Source organism: Anopheles stephensi, unplaced genomic scaffold, assembly GCF_013141755.1.
Source record: "Anopheles stephensi strain Indian unplaced genomic scaffold, UCI_ANSTEP_V1.0 ucontig283, whole genome shotgun sequence".
NCBI lineage: Eukaryota > Metazoa > Arthropoda > Insecta > Diptera > Culicidae > Anopheles > Anopheles stephensi.
Window position 1 is genome coordinate 272633 of NW_023405217.1, and position 14245 is coordinate 286877.

General features: G+C 46.0%; 1 protein-coding gene across 16 annotated transcripts in view; it reads right to left on the bottom strand.

The window, feature by feature from the left end:
• The window catches only part of LOC118516364 (nuclear hormone receptor FTZ-F1-like), a 121469-nt gene that overhangs the window by 40933 nt on the left and 66291 nt on the right, over positions 1-14245 (bottom strand). For 13 of the 16 annotated variants that reach the window (XM_036062208.1, XM_036062202.1, XM_036062200.1 and 10 more), the window contains 2 exons: positions 5823-6017; positions 5472-5684 (listed from right to left, as the gene is read on the bottom strand). In XM_036062208.1, the coding sequence (XP_035918101.1) occupies positions 5472-5684; positions 5823-6017 (408 nt within the window). Of the gene's footprint in view, positions 1-5471; positions 5685-5822; positions 7052-7336; positions 7411-8423; positions 8546-14245 lie in introns of those variants that run through there. The other 3 variants (XM_036062217.1, XM_036062215.1, XM_036062214.1) reach the window with 3 other exon arrangements.

Sequence of the window (14245 nt, forward strand, 5' to 3'; positions counted from 1 at the left end):
GGGGGGGAGGTGTTCAGAAAACCCGGTTTATCCTCCCGGCCAGACTCCCGGACGACATCGCAGTACCACACGATTGCACACAAAGGCAACTGAGCAATTCCGGAATGCAAGTGATGTGCTCCCGGTTCCTTGTACACGGCAACCTTGGTCTAGTTTTCCTGTGGCATTTGTTTGTGATCGTGATCATCATTTTCCAGCTTGTGGGTCCAATAAAACATGTCAGAACCACCGTACTCCCTCCCGCCTCGCCAGTGCGTACTGTTGTAAGCACGAAGAAAACTTTCCGGCACAAAGGCGCACAAAAGCACGGGCGCAAGCTAATGATGAATTTGCTACAAAGGCAACACCGGACCTGTTGGGATTTATTAACGCAGTTTCAAGGTCGAGGTGGAAGTTTTTGTGAGCTCGTAAGCGTTCGGTGGTAACAATTAGGAAGTTCTGCAGACGTGTTTGTTTGTCGTGGAGAAGCTTTTGTGCAGTGGAAATTTCTCTGTGGTACGGTTTTAAAAAAGAGATTCAAGCTTAATTAGATTATGGTGGTGTGATAGAAGAATCAGGATTAAAGATATTTACAAAACTGAAGTACAGCATTGATTTTAGCTCATCGTTGGAATTCTTAGTCTAAGCTTTTCAACAAATTTCTTAAACCAAGTCAGGCTGATAATGATTAATTTGCCTGCCGTAGTCTTCAAGTCCCGTCTATCCACCAGATTTAAAACCCAATATAAAAGCCTCAGCTTAAGGACGGCCCGATAGCAGAGTGATAAGAGCGTCTGACTTGTACACAACAGGTCCAGGTATCAAATCACATCCCGAAGCATTCCTTCAGAGAAATGGGACCGTTTGGCTGACTAAAAAAAAGAGCTATGGATCAATTGAGTCAATGAAGCTAGGACCAACTTTGTTGAAGGCCCAGGGCCTTCCGGATTATTAGAGTGAAAAAATAAAAAGCCAGTGGATTTTAATAAAATCGCGATTTGTCAATTTTTTAACATTAGTTTTAACCTATTTTTTATAAGAAAATTCTGCAAACTTAAACTTCTGAAAATGAAAGGACTTAAGGAGGATGTAATTTTCCACCATAAATGTTATGAGTGACCAACAAAAAAGGCTAGACCGTTTTTAATAGATAAATAAATATTATCAAGCATTTCTTATATGAAAGAAGATGCAAACTCCGTTTGAAATTGCTAGCATACCAACGAGCTTTATCAAAATGCTCGGTATTCCTTGATTCACATCTTTTCCAAGGAATGCAAAATGAAAATCATAACAATTTCTGACCATCTCATAGAACATTGGTGGGAAAATATTGATGCTATATTTTTTACATCTTTTAGCTATCATCTTTTAACTTTTTTTAAAAAAGATCCCTTAACCAGAACATCAAACTTCCCAATGCCACAAAATGAAGGGTTGAATCCATTGGTCAACGGAAACACACAGACGCGCACACGCGCTGCCAGCAACCGCACACGAATAGGATACGAACGAAAGAATAAAACGGTGGCGAGAGCTGCAATGCTTCCATCACATGCACACACACACACACACTCTCAGTACAAAACAAAACCCCCCAAAAAGCAGAGGCAATAAAAAAAAAAACAATCCCCCACCAACGAGTACCGCGCATCAGCGTGATCATCAACGGCAGCAGCAGCAGCAGAATGATATCATTCGCGAGAACAACGTAAAACTAGGTCATTAGCGCGACCACCACCACCACCACAGCAGTGCTCCTCCGGCAGGCCCAGAACGGCAAGCATGAATAAAAAATGCTGCCACCTCCTCGTTACCGGCGTCTCCGCAATCGTAGCCGGCGGTGCCGCAGGACACAACCGCACACAATCTGGTCCGGTTTGGGGTAGGTCGTGTCGTGGCGGATGCACCCCAGCTTCAAGTGGGTCCGTCGCATCCGTTGCATCCTCGGTGCAGGAAGAGTGAAGTGGATGGAGTAAAGGAAGCAACGCCGAGTGAGCGTTCTTGTGTGTGCATATTGAAATTTTTCTCTGCGTATGTAAACGGTAAATATGGTGGGAGAGAGAGAGAGAGAGAGATAGAAAGAAAAAAAACGGAGGGAAACGGGACCGATGATGCATTCCGGTGCATCTCATAAAGCCGAGGACGAGACGATGATGCCGAAAGAATGCACCAAGCACAATCCTCGCCTGCCGTTGAGCGAAAGCGTTCTTTTCTTGGAGTTGCACAAATTTGCATATGCTGTATACTTATCAGTGAGGCTGGTTTTGGAGGAGGTTTTTCAAGAGAGTGAAGAACCAGAGCTGCCTTTTAAATGGTGTGCAATTTTTAAATCACTATAGTGAGATGAAATTTTGATTGAAATTTTTGTCAAACAATTAGAACCTCCTTAACGTTGGATGAACCGGATATAAGTCCTTCCAAGTTTCTCTAGACATTAGTACTCCTTATAAGGACTCTAGTATTTTTCATCGATACAAATCCTACGAATTGCCAAGAACCCTCGGAAACGAGGTCAGACCCCATGTTCCCATGGAACTCCATCTCCAGAACTGTAGAAGCAGCCTCAGCCAATGAAATTAAATCCCTTTTAAAATTGAAGAACGGCACCAAAAAAAAAAGAAAAACATTGGCCCGCTTTGCTTTACGTTCCACGAACCAACTTAACTCAATATCTGTGTATCCTTTCCTACTTCCAGCTCTTCTGCTCTGGTTCTCTTTCGTCCAGACAGCAACTTGCTCCGTTCTGCTGCCCTTGCTGCTGCTGCTACGCACTCTCCGCACGCTTATGACCCCAATAGGAGGCCTCTCACACAATTACCATAATTGCATCCAATCGGCTCGTCGTTCGACTGGCGTACGCTTCTGGATGCGTGGAGAATCCGAGTGTGTGGCTTTGGTGTAAACGGAAAAAAGGGAAGTTCATTCTGACATTTCAATTTCGCCCAAGACATCCGAAAAACTCGAACCGATCGTTCGAACTACTGTCACCGTAACACCTTCATATCCCCAAAATGGTCAAAGTATGGTCAGATTACTTCTGGTACTTATGTAACATGTAACACACATCCACAATAACCTGTTCCCGACGGTTAAGGTGGGGAATCGCAAGAACAGACACAGGTGGTCTGGTGCGAAATTAAACTTCAACAGTTGTTATTTTGCGGATAGATTAAGTAGCCACAATGCTTGCGTTAAAAGTTACAAATGGTGGTGCAAAATCTTGGCTACCACCAAACCCGCTCTGACACACTGCCGAATGCTGTCATAATGGCCTCCAAAATCTCGAGTCTCGGGTATGGTGCAATCGTACAGCGCTCACTAGCTGCAACTGTCGAAAGGTGGTGGTAGTGGAAGGCTAGTCGCGACCTGAAATGAAGCAACCCGGTGCCGATAAACAGACAAACTGTCGAAAAAAAGTGAAACAGAAAACGAAAGCCCGCACGCATGAAGAACAAAGCCAACCGAACGAAGATAATACATCGTTCAAGGAGTTAAATGGTGGAGAAAACAAAGCCGAAAAACATAACACTTGGGAAGGGAGCGAGAAGAAAAGAAACAACAGTGAAGAAAACACAAGAAAAACCGTGAAACACAAGAGAGGAGAACTGCCAACCAAAAAAAAAAAAGAAGACCGTCCCCAGTGACAACGGATGACAAAAATCAGCCCCAAAAGTTGAATTCTCTGGCCCGCTTCCCTTCCCCGGGCGTCCACTCCGACAGGTCGCTCTGCCTGCTTACGGGACCTCCAACCAGTTTGGGGCCCTAATAACGGGGTTGGTGATGAGAAAGCCTCCCCCCAACAACAACAAAAAAAAACAGCTTCGCTCACTCTCACTCTCATACCGCCCGCCGATACATATTATTACGCCACCAAACCTGTTCATCAAAAAATTCGGCCCCCTTCGATCTTCTGCCCATCTCCGACCTCCGAGGGAGGGTCCTACGTAAACTATCACAAATCACATCTTGTTAAGCCAACCTGCGGCACCTGCGTGAGCGTGAGCCAGGAGAGCAAACGATCGCTCACCACTCACGCACTCTCACCCAGACTCGTTTGGCGCGTTTGGGTCTTACGCACATCTTATAACCGACAACCTTATGTTCGACGACGAGAGGGGATTTTTGGCTGCAATCTACCACCACCGCCGGAGTTGGTGGAGTTGCCGAAATTTCACTTTCGATTTCGGCAATCACGCTTTACACACCCCTCTTTTGCCGAGGCTAGCGCGGTGGTGGTGTGTGGACACACAGGCAACACAGGTAGAGGAGACCCGCTACCTTTCTTCAAGCAGAAGGAACCACTTTTCGGCGCTCGTTTTGCGCCTTTACGCGTGTGGTAAGGTTTTGCCTTCGCTTCTGTGCGCTTACCTGAAGCCACACACACACACACACACACGCGGACCGAAATTTGGGGTGCGATTTGGAAACTGTCGCTCGAACGACGATCACGACGAACGGCGATCAGGTGTTCGGTTCGTCGATTCGAGATACTGCACATGCTGTCATAAGGTTGACATATAACTCTTTCTCCCTATCCTTAGTGCTCCTGGGTCCCGTTAGAGCATGGTTTATAACCTCAATAGCTGTGTACGCTCTACCCCCTTTGGGATACACCCTTTAATGATAAAAAGATTTAGTTACCTGGGAAGGTAACAAGCAGAGAGGTGCCCGCCGAACGGACCGTAAACACTGTACGCCCTCCGTAGGAAAAAGGATTCATGGGTAAAACTTTCCCAAAACCGTGTCTCCAATTATAGAAGCCATATTTGTGTTTGTTGAAGATCGTTTGCCGATCATCAATAAACTTTTTGCTGGGTTCAATAAAACGGTGTGGGGAAAAGGGTTTCAAGGTACAATATGGGAAAGTTGGGACAAAGAACATAACAAAAACATTGTCAATTTTTGGCGGCTTTCACTTCGTTTACGGTTTTAAGCTTCTTGACCTAGTGTGGACAAGTCGTCAATCAAAAATCTGATCAGGACTATCGATCAGCAGCAAGGACTTGATTCTCTAGCAGTATGAAACGAAGGTCTATTATAACTTCAAATGGCAAGATAAGATCTCCAGAAGCTTAAGTGTCAAAGACTACTCGGTATTCTCTAGTGATCGTATAGATCTTCAATATCTAAGGATCTTCAAAATATTCTAATTCTCTATTCTGAACTGCAGATCGTCCCGATCTTAAGATTCTCGCGATCTTCAGATCAACCTTGAGATCTCTATACCCTTCAGATCGTCATATCCTTGACATCTTTATATATTTGAGATCTTCAGATCCTCGAGATCATCAGATCCTCAAGATTTCTAGACCTTCGAGATCTTCAGATAATTGAGAGCTCTAGATGCTTAAGATCTAGATTAAGATCAAATCATTAAGATTAAAAATGATAGTATGTATAAGATGAGATGAGATGGGTTCGCTGTTGAAAAGGAAGATGGATCCTGCAATGAGATAAAAAAAACAGCCCCCCGCTCTTGCGTCACTTACCTTCTAGCTTCATGCCGACCTCGAGACACTTCTGGAAGCGGCAGTACGGGCAGCGCTTCCGCTGCGTCTTGTCGATGTGGCACTGGCGCTCGGCGACGCACGTGTAGACCTTCTTGTTCTGGACGGTGCGCTTGAAGAAGCCCTTGCACGATTCGCACGTTAGCAGCCCGTAGTGGTAGCCGGACACCTTGTCGCCGCACACCGGGCACAGCTCTTCAATGAAATATTTCAAATCAGTTTGATCGCATTGGATGGCGGACACGACGCTCAGACTATTGAGTGCGGTTTGGTGCTCAATGAGGCTGCCGCCGGACGCGCCCCCGCCACTACTACAACTACCACCGCTAGTACCTGAGGCCGGTATCGCCAGATAGGCTGCCGCCGCTGCCGCCGCTGCCGAGGATGTGCCGCCCGCCGCCGTTTGGCCGCCGGCCGCCGGGCCACCGTTGCTGCCGTTGCTGTTGCTGCCGCCGCCGCCACCGCCGCCGCCGCTCCCATCCCCATGATGGTAGGGACCGCCGGCTCCACCGACACTGCCGCCGCCGCCTGTGGGAACGTGGGAAAACATTGAGTAGGCGGACGGGGGTGCGGCTGAACTTTCGTGGAAGCCGCCGTAAAGTGAACCGTAGCCGCCGGTTCCGTTCGATTGCGAATGCGACTGCCCGTTGCCACCCATAGTGTGCTGGGCAGTGCCGTGATGGCTGTGATGATGATGGTGGTGATGATTGTTTCCACCGTTGTTGTTCTGACCGGTGGCGTTGTTACCGCCGCCGCCATTGTTGTTGTTGTTGTGATGGGACGGAAGATTGTTGTTGCTGGTACTATTGTTGTTGTTGTTGTTATTGCTTGAACCCAACAGCAATCCGGTGGCTCCAGGATAACCACCTCCGGGAGTACCTCCTCCTCCGCCGCCGCCGCCGCCACCACCACCGTACTGAGGTGGTGGCATGCCGGTGTTTTGGCCGGCACCGCCAGAGTTAGCCGCCGAGGCGGCTGCCGCTAGCGAGAGGAGCTGCGTATTGCCGCCCGCTCCACCACCGCCCGGCGGTGGACTGCCGGACTCGCTGAGCATCGAGTACTGCGACATATTCAGCGACATAAACACGGTCGAATGCTGCTGATCCATGTCCAGTAACATTTTGTACCACGCTATTTGTTGCTGCCGCTTCGGTACGGCAGTTTCGGGGACGATTTAAAACTCAAACAAATATCTCACTACGAACACAGTTTTAGCAGGTCTCGGTTCTCGGTATTACGCTTTATATCCCGCGGAGGGGGACAGGTTCGTTGTATTACCCCTTTTGTTGGGCGTTAAATCGAGATATAATTATTTTACAAAATATAAAGCGTGGCCACGCTTTTGTTTTTAACTTCACGCCGGACACATCTGACTGTGATTAGCTCCTTATGTACAAGGATGTTTACTCCTTTACTACGCACTAACGATCACTTTTGTACCCTTGGGGTTCACCATTGATTAAACGAGACTTTCGGAAGGCTCTCACACTCGGTACACACACACACAGACACAGACTCTTCGAAACGGCTCGAGCACGTTTTGAACGCGCAAGTATAATTCTCTGTAACAATTGGAGGAAGGAAAACATAAATAAATATTTTTAAACACGGACGGATTTTTAAGCACAGATCACACTAGCTCGGCGGATTGTTATCCTTGAACACACTTGGATGAGGCTCAGTTGCAAGATGGTTTCGATTACACTCTTTCCACACGGTTTGCTCAATTGGACATTCAAACAATACAACTCTCACACGACTGTCGCTCTAGTCAGAGGGCTGGATGTGGCTTTCAAACACTTATTCCTTGACGTATTTAACCGCATCACCAAGATCACACTACACACCTGATCGGTATCACACGGTAGAGAGAAGATCCGCTGCTAGCTTTTAACCTCATTCCGATACACACCATAATCCTCGCCGGACACTTGTGAAGAAGTGTACTTGCCACTGTAGCAGGTCACTTGATACATTCCACCACTGGATTCACTAAGTGGATGCAAAGTTATACCACCACCACCACCACAACTACCGGAAAGAAGCGATCGGTCGAGCACAGAGCACCGAAAAAATAAAAACAATTATATAGAACACCAACCTATATCCGCATTTTTAAACTTTACGTGGTCGATATTGGTGTACTCACTTCACGAAGAAACTTCATCAAACTGAGCTCTGCGAACACATGTTAAGGACCGGGATCAAGAATTTGTCAACTGATTGTCACCTTTGCAGTACAGCTTCGGAATTCTTATTCCGAGACACTCTGGATCCGATCTTACTATCCGATCGCTCTTATCAGGGCCCACGAATGATCACGAACCTTCGGGTGACTATGGTTCGTCCTTCTTGAGAAAGGATGCCACCGTGCTGCCGAACACATTGCGTGCATTCACACTCGTAATCAAACTTTTTCTCACAAGTGTAAAACACTTAACAGGGCTTATCACGATCACTTCCGAAAAACGTTTAAATAGTATATCAACTTCCAACTTTTAAACTGTACACTGTCGCACTAACTAGCGAGACTGGCGTAATCCTTCATTCCGATGCGACCATCGGAACAGCTGTGTGTGTGTACAAGCGAGACGGTTTCGGGGACCGTTTCCAGGACAGTAGGTCACGGATTTTCGCCTTCACTGACACCGTTTTTCTTCACCTTCGCGCATGTGTGTGTGTGTGTGCGGGTGGTGCATATTACGATGGTATCGATTCGCGTATTCCACTTGTCACAAACTCGCACACCACCACCGATCGATTGAGTTTAGTATCCGCGCGCCGTTGTTGGATGAAGGGAAAATTCAACGGTCGAAATATTCACGCACCGGACCGAACAAAACACCAAAAAAAAAAACCGCAACCGTGGTGTCCTCACGTCCGCAGGAGAAAAAACAAAAACGGGGCAGCAGCACCCGGTTATACTAAACACACCGAGAACGCACCGGGACCGAAACCGACAAAGTACAAACAAAAACTCCGCACGGGGTACAAAACACCGGGAGGACGATGTTCGTCGTGCGCAAACTGCTCCGGTTGCTGGCAAAATGACTGCAGTCAGATCGCCGCAAGACCGCTGCTGCCGTTGCAACCGAGACGATGCTGTTGCCTGGCGTTTGGTGGTGGTGGTGGGTGACCCGAGAGACACGACGATGACGATATGACGAGCGTGTATGTTTTTTTTTCGGTTGCTGAGTTTCGGAACACTCCCGAGTGCTCAGGAGGCTCGTGAGGCGCGCACACGATCGAGCGAGAACTACGACTTACGGCGGACGGACGGATGGGTGGTAGCGCTATATACTACACACCCTACTATAACACTTTGTGTGTGTGTATATAATTACAAGTTCAAGTCTTTATTTCGGATAACGCCAAGTGCCCGGCTCGAGCGTCCGATCACAAAAGAGTGCCGCGTTGTTGTCCGTTCGCTTCGTAACCCTCCGCGGGGCTCGGTCACTGGGCCACTCTTTCCGAATGTCGACGATGACGGCGCGCTCGGCCGTGTTTTTGGAGCGCGCGCGTTTAGGACACGGTAGGTTCGAGTGAACTGTTTCTGTGTGTGTGTGTGTGTGTGTTGAAAGCATCCCCTAATTATGTACTATGTACTATGCACACACACACACTCGGTTGGATACAGGCGCACATTTTTTTGCTCACGAGTGTTTTGGGGGCGCCGCACACCACTCACTCACCGGAGATGCCGAGTAACGAGCGAAAAGAAACCCCCCATTTTATTTCTCACACAAAAAAGCCACCCCTTCAAAAGAGGGGGGGGGGGGGGCAGGGAGTGTTGTGTTTTGGAAAACCAAACTCAGCTCAGAGAGTTCAGTTCCGAAATTTCCCGAAGTTCGGTAAAGAAACGCACTCTACTGGCCGCCCTATCTCACGTTCTCGCTCGCTCTGTTTGTAATCCGCACGAATGAGTGCGTACCGTCGTGAGTGACTCACAGTTCCGTGAGTTGTGAGTGAGAAGCAAGTAAAAGGGTTTGTTAAGACCCCCCCTTAGGAAAAAAGGGGGAGAGTGAGTGAGAATGGGGTATGGTGGAGAAACAAAAAAACGTGAAAAAACGTGTCACAGCTTGTTCGATACACACACACACACACTGAACGTGGTGGTAGAGAATTGAGTTCTCATCATCCCCTATTTTTAAAAACTCTCACTCTCGCTTGGCCCACTTTTCGGTTTCACTCACCGTTCACTCACGCACGCGAACCTCACACGGCACTCATCGACAACGAAAACGCACATGGTTTGTGAGTGTGTGAGCAAGAGTGAGAAAGAGAGAGAGAGAAGGTGAGGGTATGTGAGATCGTACCGGTTTCAGGGGGTTCACTTTCGGTTTCACGCTCGGAACACGATGTGGCCACCCGACTGTGAGGAAGGTTGAAAGAGATGGAAATTATGAAGTAATACCTGACCCGGTGCGCGGGTTTTTTTTTGCTGTTCAATATTTTTACAAAGCTTTGAATATAGAAAATAGTAATTTTAAATTATATGAAAGGTACAATCGATTCCGTATTTACAGTAAATAAATTCACTTTAATTTCTGCAAACCTCAGGTAATGAAAATAATTGGATAAAACTATTGAAACTTGAGTTCTTGAAAGAAAGAAATTGAACGATCGAGTTTATAACATCGAACATTCGAGAATAAATTTTTAAATTTTAAATCTGGAGTAAAAACGCAATTTCGTATTTTATGTTAAATTTTCGATACCTAATAAGCTCTAAAATAATTATAAAAATAGCTTGATCTGCATCCATTCGATCATCTGCCTCGATCCAATGTTCAGCTTCCGTTTTTTTGAGCGGTCAAAAAAATTGCATTCAAACACCACCACTCCCACCACCACTTCCCAAGCCAAACTTCCTTCCCTGCGTGCGCGCGTCCGGAATGCAACCGGATCAGGGTGGAACAGACGAAAGAATTGAACCTGACCGCGTGAAGAAATCGGGACCGACGGACGAAGGTGACGTACACCGCGCGTACGCCACTCTGCGGCGTACGCTCATGTAATAAGTGAAAGTGGCGCGCTCGTCTCGTTTAGCGAGACCGTTTGGTGGTAATAATCATCGGAAAAGGTAACGCGAAATGACAAATGGGTAGACCTGGTGGTGGTGGCGGTTGTGTTGGTATTGCTGCCGGTGGTCGTCATCGTCATCGTCGACGTTGTCACTGCGTGGTACTGCTGCTGCTGCTGCCTTTGGTGATAGCGATGACGGCGACCTACTTTTCGGGCCTGTCTCCTCTACACCGCTTCGTTCGCTTTACCGCTGGCTTTCTCACCCCGAGCCATGGGACCTCCCCCCGATTCAGGTCTATGTTAAACCGTGGCACCGTGAACGAACACACCAACTGCCAACCACCGAAAAACGCATCGAATCGCGCTTTTTGGAAGTATGGTCTATTAGTATCGAACGCCACCAGCGCCCCAAAACGTTTGACAATTAGACGAAAGTGAGGGTGTATGATTGTTCCATTCTACTCGTTCTTTTGTCTTTTTCCTTTAGGAGGAACAATCACTCAAAGGATCGAGCAAGTTCTTACTCAGCGAGATGAATATTATCCATCTTTGTAGCCCTTTTTTCCGGATCAGCTATTAAAACACCGAGCACTTTGTGCCTCGCACCTCCGTACGAGGGCTTATCGGTTTGGGCAAGTCATGCTCCCGAAGCAAAAGGGCTTGTATTTGCTTCTCTATCTCTTTCTTTATGTTCCCTCCTCCCAGCCTCACAGATGGTTGGGAGAAAATTAACATTAATAGCGCGCTATAAGTGAGTGGCAGGAAAAGCCCTCATCTCGACTGAGGGAATGGATGTCGGGAAGGTGCGCTTCTAACCGGAACTGAGGAACTGACCTAACGTACGTTAGGAATCGTTGGGTTCGATTATTGGTGGCAAGTGGTAAGTTGTGATGCGCTTCTATTTCAAGATAAGCTTAAATATTTTTAAAGATAATAATTGTTAGAGTAAGGCATATTCAAGTAAGAATAAAGGAGACTTAAAGGGCTAAGGCTTTAGGTCTCTAGACTAGCCACTCCTTTCTGCGGATTGTAAAATAATGATAGCTCAAGTAACTATTTTTCTTCTTTTTTCTTGGCCTGAAGACCTCTAACGACATGCCTGCCAACTTTAGGCTTGTTGACACGTAATGAGGTAGTCAGTCCTCACTACAAAAGGACATTCCGGATGAGATTTGAATGGAAATTGTAGATATCTGGACATAATATCTGTGGCTATCTGTGAGTGGTCGGGATATCATGTTATGGAAAGGTCCCGATAGAATGTAATACCCATGAATTACAATAATAATCTTTTAAGAGAAAATAAACCAATTTTAACATCATATTCTCTTTATAATAAATTGCGAAATCTTCTATCTAAAGTGAAGCATGACATCAAAGATCGAAAATTGGGCAAAAAGCAAAATCTCGCGCGAATCGAGAGAAAGTAACGCTACGGAACCAACCCGATACCTACGCACACCGAAACCAACCCGCGGACCAAGGTTTTGCGAGAAAGTGTGACGAGCAGGGCAAAGAAACAAACAAACGGTCGTATTTGCCCGGCTTACGCGTGGTCTGTTTGCGTGATGCAAAATCGGGTTGAGAGAAAAACTCCCGAAAAAGCGAAATGAATTGGTGCAGATAGATAGCGCATACAAAGGCACACACGCACACACTCTGTGGCGGGCCCTCCCTGGCTCGACGATGGAGTTCCTGGTGACGGGCCGTTGCATAATTGTGTTCCGCGCACCCAATACACGTTCGCGTTTCGGGGACATTTCGTTTCCTACCCTGCGGTAGGCCTTGCTTTCCCGGCGATGTGTAATGGTGATGCGCTGTGATGGCGCAAAGTGCTAATAGGTAACGAGGAAGCTAATGTTTGACGATTAGGAGGATGGCTGGGAGTTTATTTATGGAAGCAATTCGGCGATCGATGAGAAATCAATTTCAAGCCTGGTGGTGGTGGTGGTTTTTCAAGCGTACCAAAGGGATTTGTATTCGCCAGGAAGCTAAGTGTTACGCTTATTTTAATTTTAAATTCATTTTTGACACCTTCAGCAAAGGCTTTTTAAATGTTTGTTTAAATTTTAGCTTTACTTTTACAACATTGTTAAATCACTCTAAAAATAAAAAATAAACGAAACCAATTATAAACAAAAAGTGTTACGATTCGAAATAAAATTTACTTAAATTTATAGAACATAAATTAAATAATACATTAAAAAACGCAGTTAACACTCATTTAAAAAATGCAAAAAACAAAAGAAAATGCAAAATAAATTAAACAATTAACACCAAAAATGGATTGAAAATTGAACAAGAAATTTAGAAAAGTGGTTTACGCAAATGTAAGAAACATAATCAAACAACTAAACATCAAAGCATAAATAAAAAAGTACGATTGAGAACATTCAATGAAAAAATTAAAAACTCTAACGCAAAACACATAAAAAACACACATAAAACGTAAAACAATGCTTAAGAAAAATAATAAATAAAAGACAAAGAAGAAAAAACATAAGTTGAATAGCGAAATAATATTTAATAAAATGCAAAACACTTTAACAAAAAGGTAAATCTAAAATAATAATAGATAATGTTAATAAACACAAAAAAGTTAAAGTAATACGAAAACAAGCAGTAGATATACACAAAAAAAACACAGACAAAACATTAAGCTTCATGATCAACCCAACACAAAACTGCACACGATAATCGATCGAGAAGCAAATGTTGCACAACGACACAAAAAAACCGAAAATCACAGACAATTTCTTCTTCCATTCGAACCACTCGCCAAAAACTTCCCACTGGTAGTAGTAGCAGCAGCAGGCAGACAGGGGACCGGACCAGACCGGCGTCCAATAATTCCACCAGGCTCTCGGTATGTGACGTAACGCTGGCTGATCGGTTTTCAGCGGATCGCCAGACACTTCCTTCGGTGAAAGAGCTAAAGAGTCCCTTTGGCGTGGCACCCTTCGTGGGACCTTTTGCTCGACGTTGCTATGCTCGTCCTTTCTAGGGGGGTCGAATTTTTTTTTTCATCCAAATCTGATGCTCTTCGCTCACCCCCAGCCCTTTCTCCAAGTTCTCCTTTTGTGGATATTGTAGGAACAAAATCACTTTCACGCCCGTAGTAGTAGCAGGGCAGAGAAAAGCACCGTTTTCCTGGTTTTCTTGTCGTCGGCTAGTTCTTGTTATCCCAGCGACGCTTTATGCAACCGGGCTCGAAGAAATTCGCGCGCAGAAAAATTCGAAATCCTCGTATTCGGTTTCGCCGAGATATAACGGGCTCGGATTTTCGTCAGAAATCTAAAAGGACGACCGGCTTCTGGGTCCCACAGTTTGATTTATATTTTTTGTTGCACCCTTTTATTCGCGCTTGAGCGATTGCGCTGGGTAGGAGGATAGGATAGGAACGCTCAAAACAATGGCGGAAAGGAGACACGATGGAGATCTTGCGAAGTTTGAAGATCGCCGAGCAAACAAAAAAAACTCGTAGCCCCTCAAACACATTGGGCGGTTTTCTCACAGACTCGTCATCGAGACGGTTTTTTTGTTGCTCGGGGGATGATCGCGATTCTCCGCACGGCAAAGGGCTCTTCCGTTGCCAATTAGGCGCGCGTTCACGGGGTTGTATCGCCCGAAATGTCGTTCGGGCGAAAGGAACCGTTTCCCGAAAGTGACCGAGAAACAGTTTTATCCTGTATTTTGCTTTACACTGCTTCCTTCAGCCAAACAAAAAAATA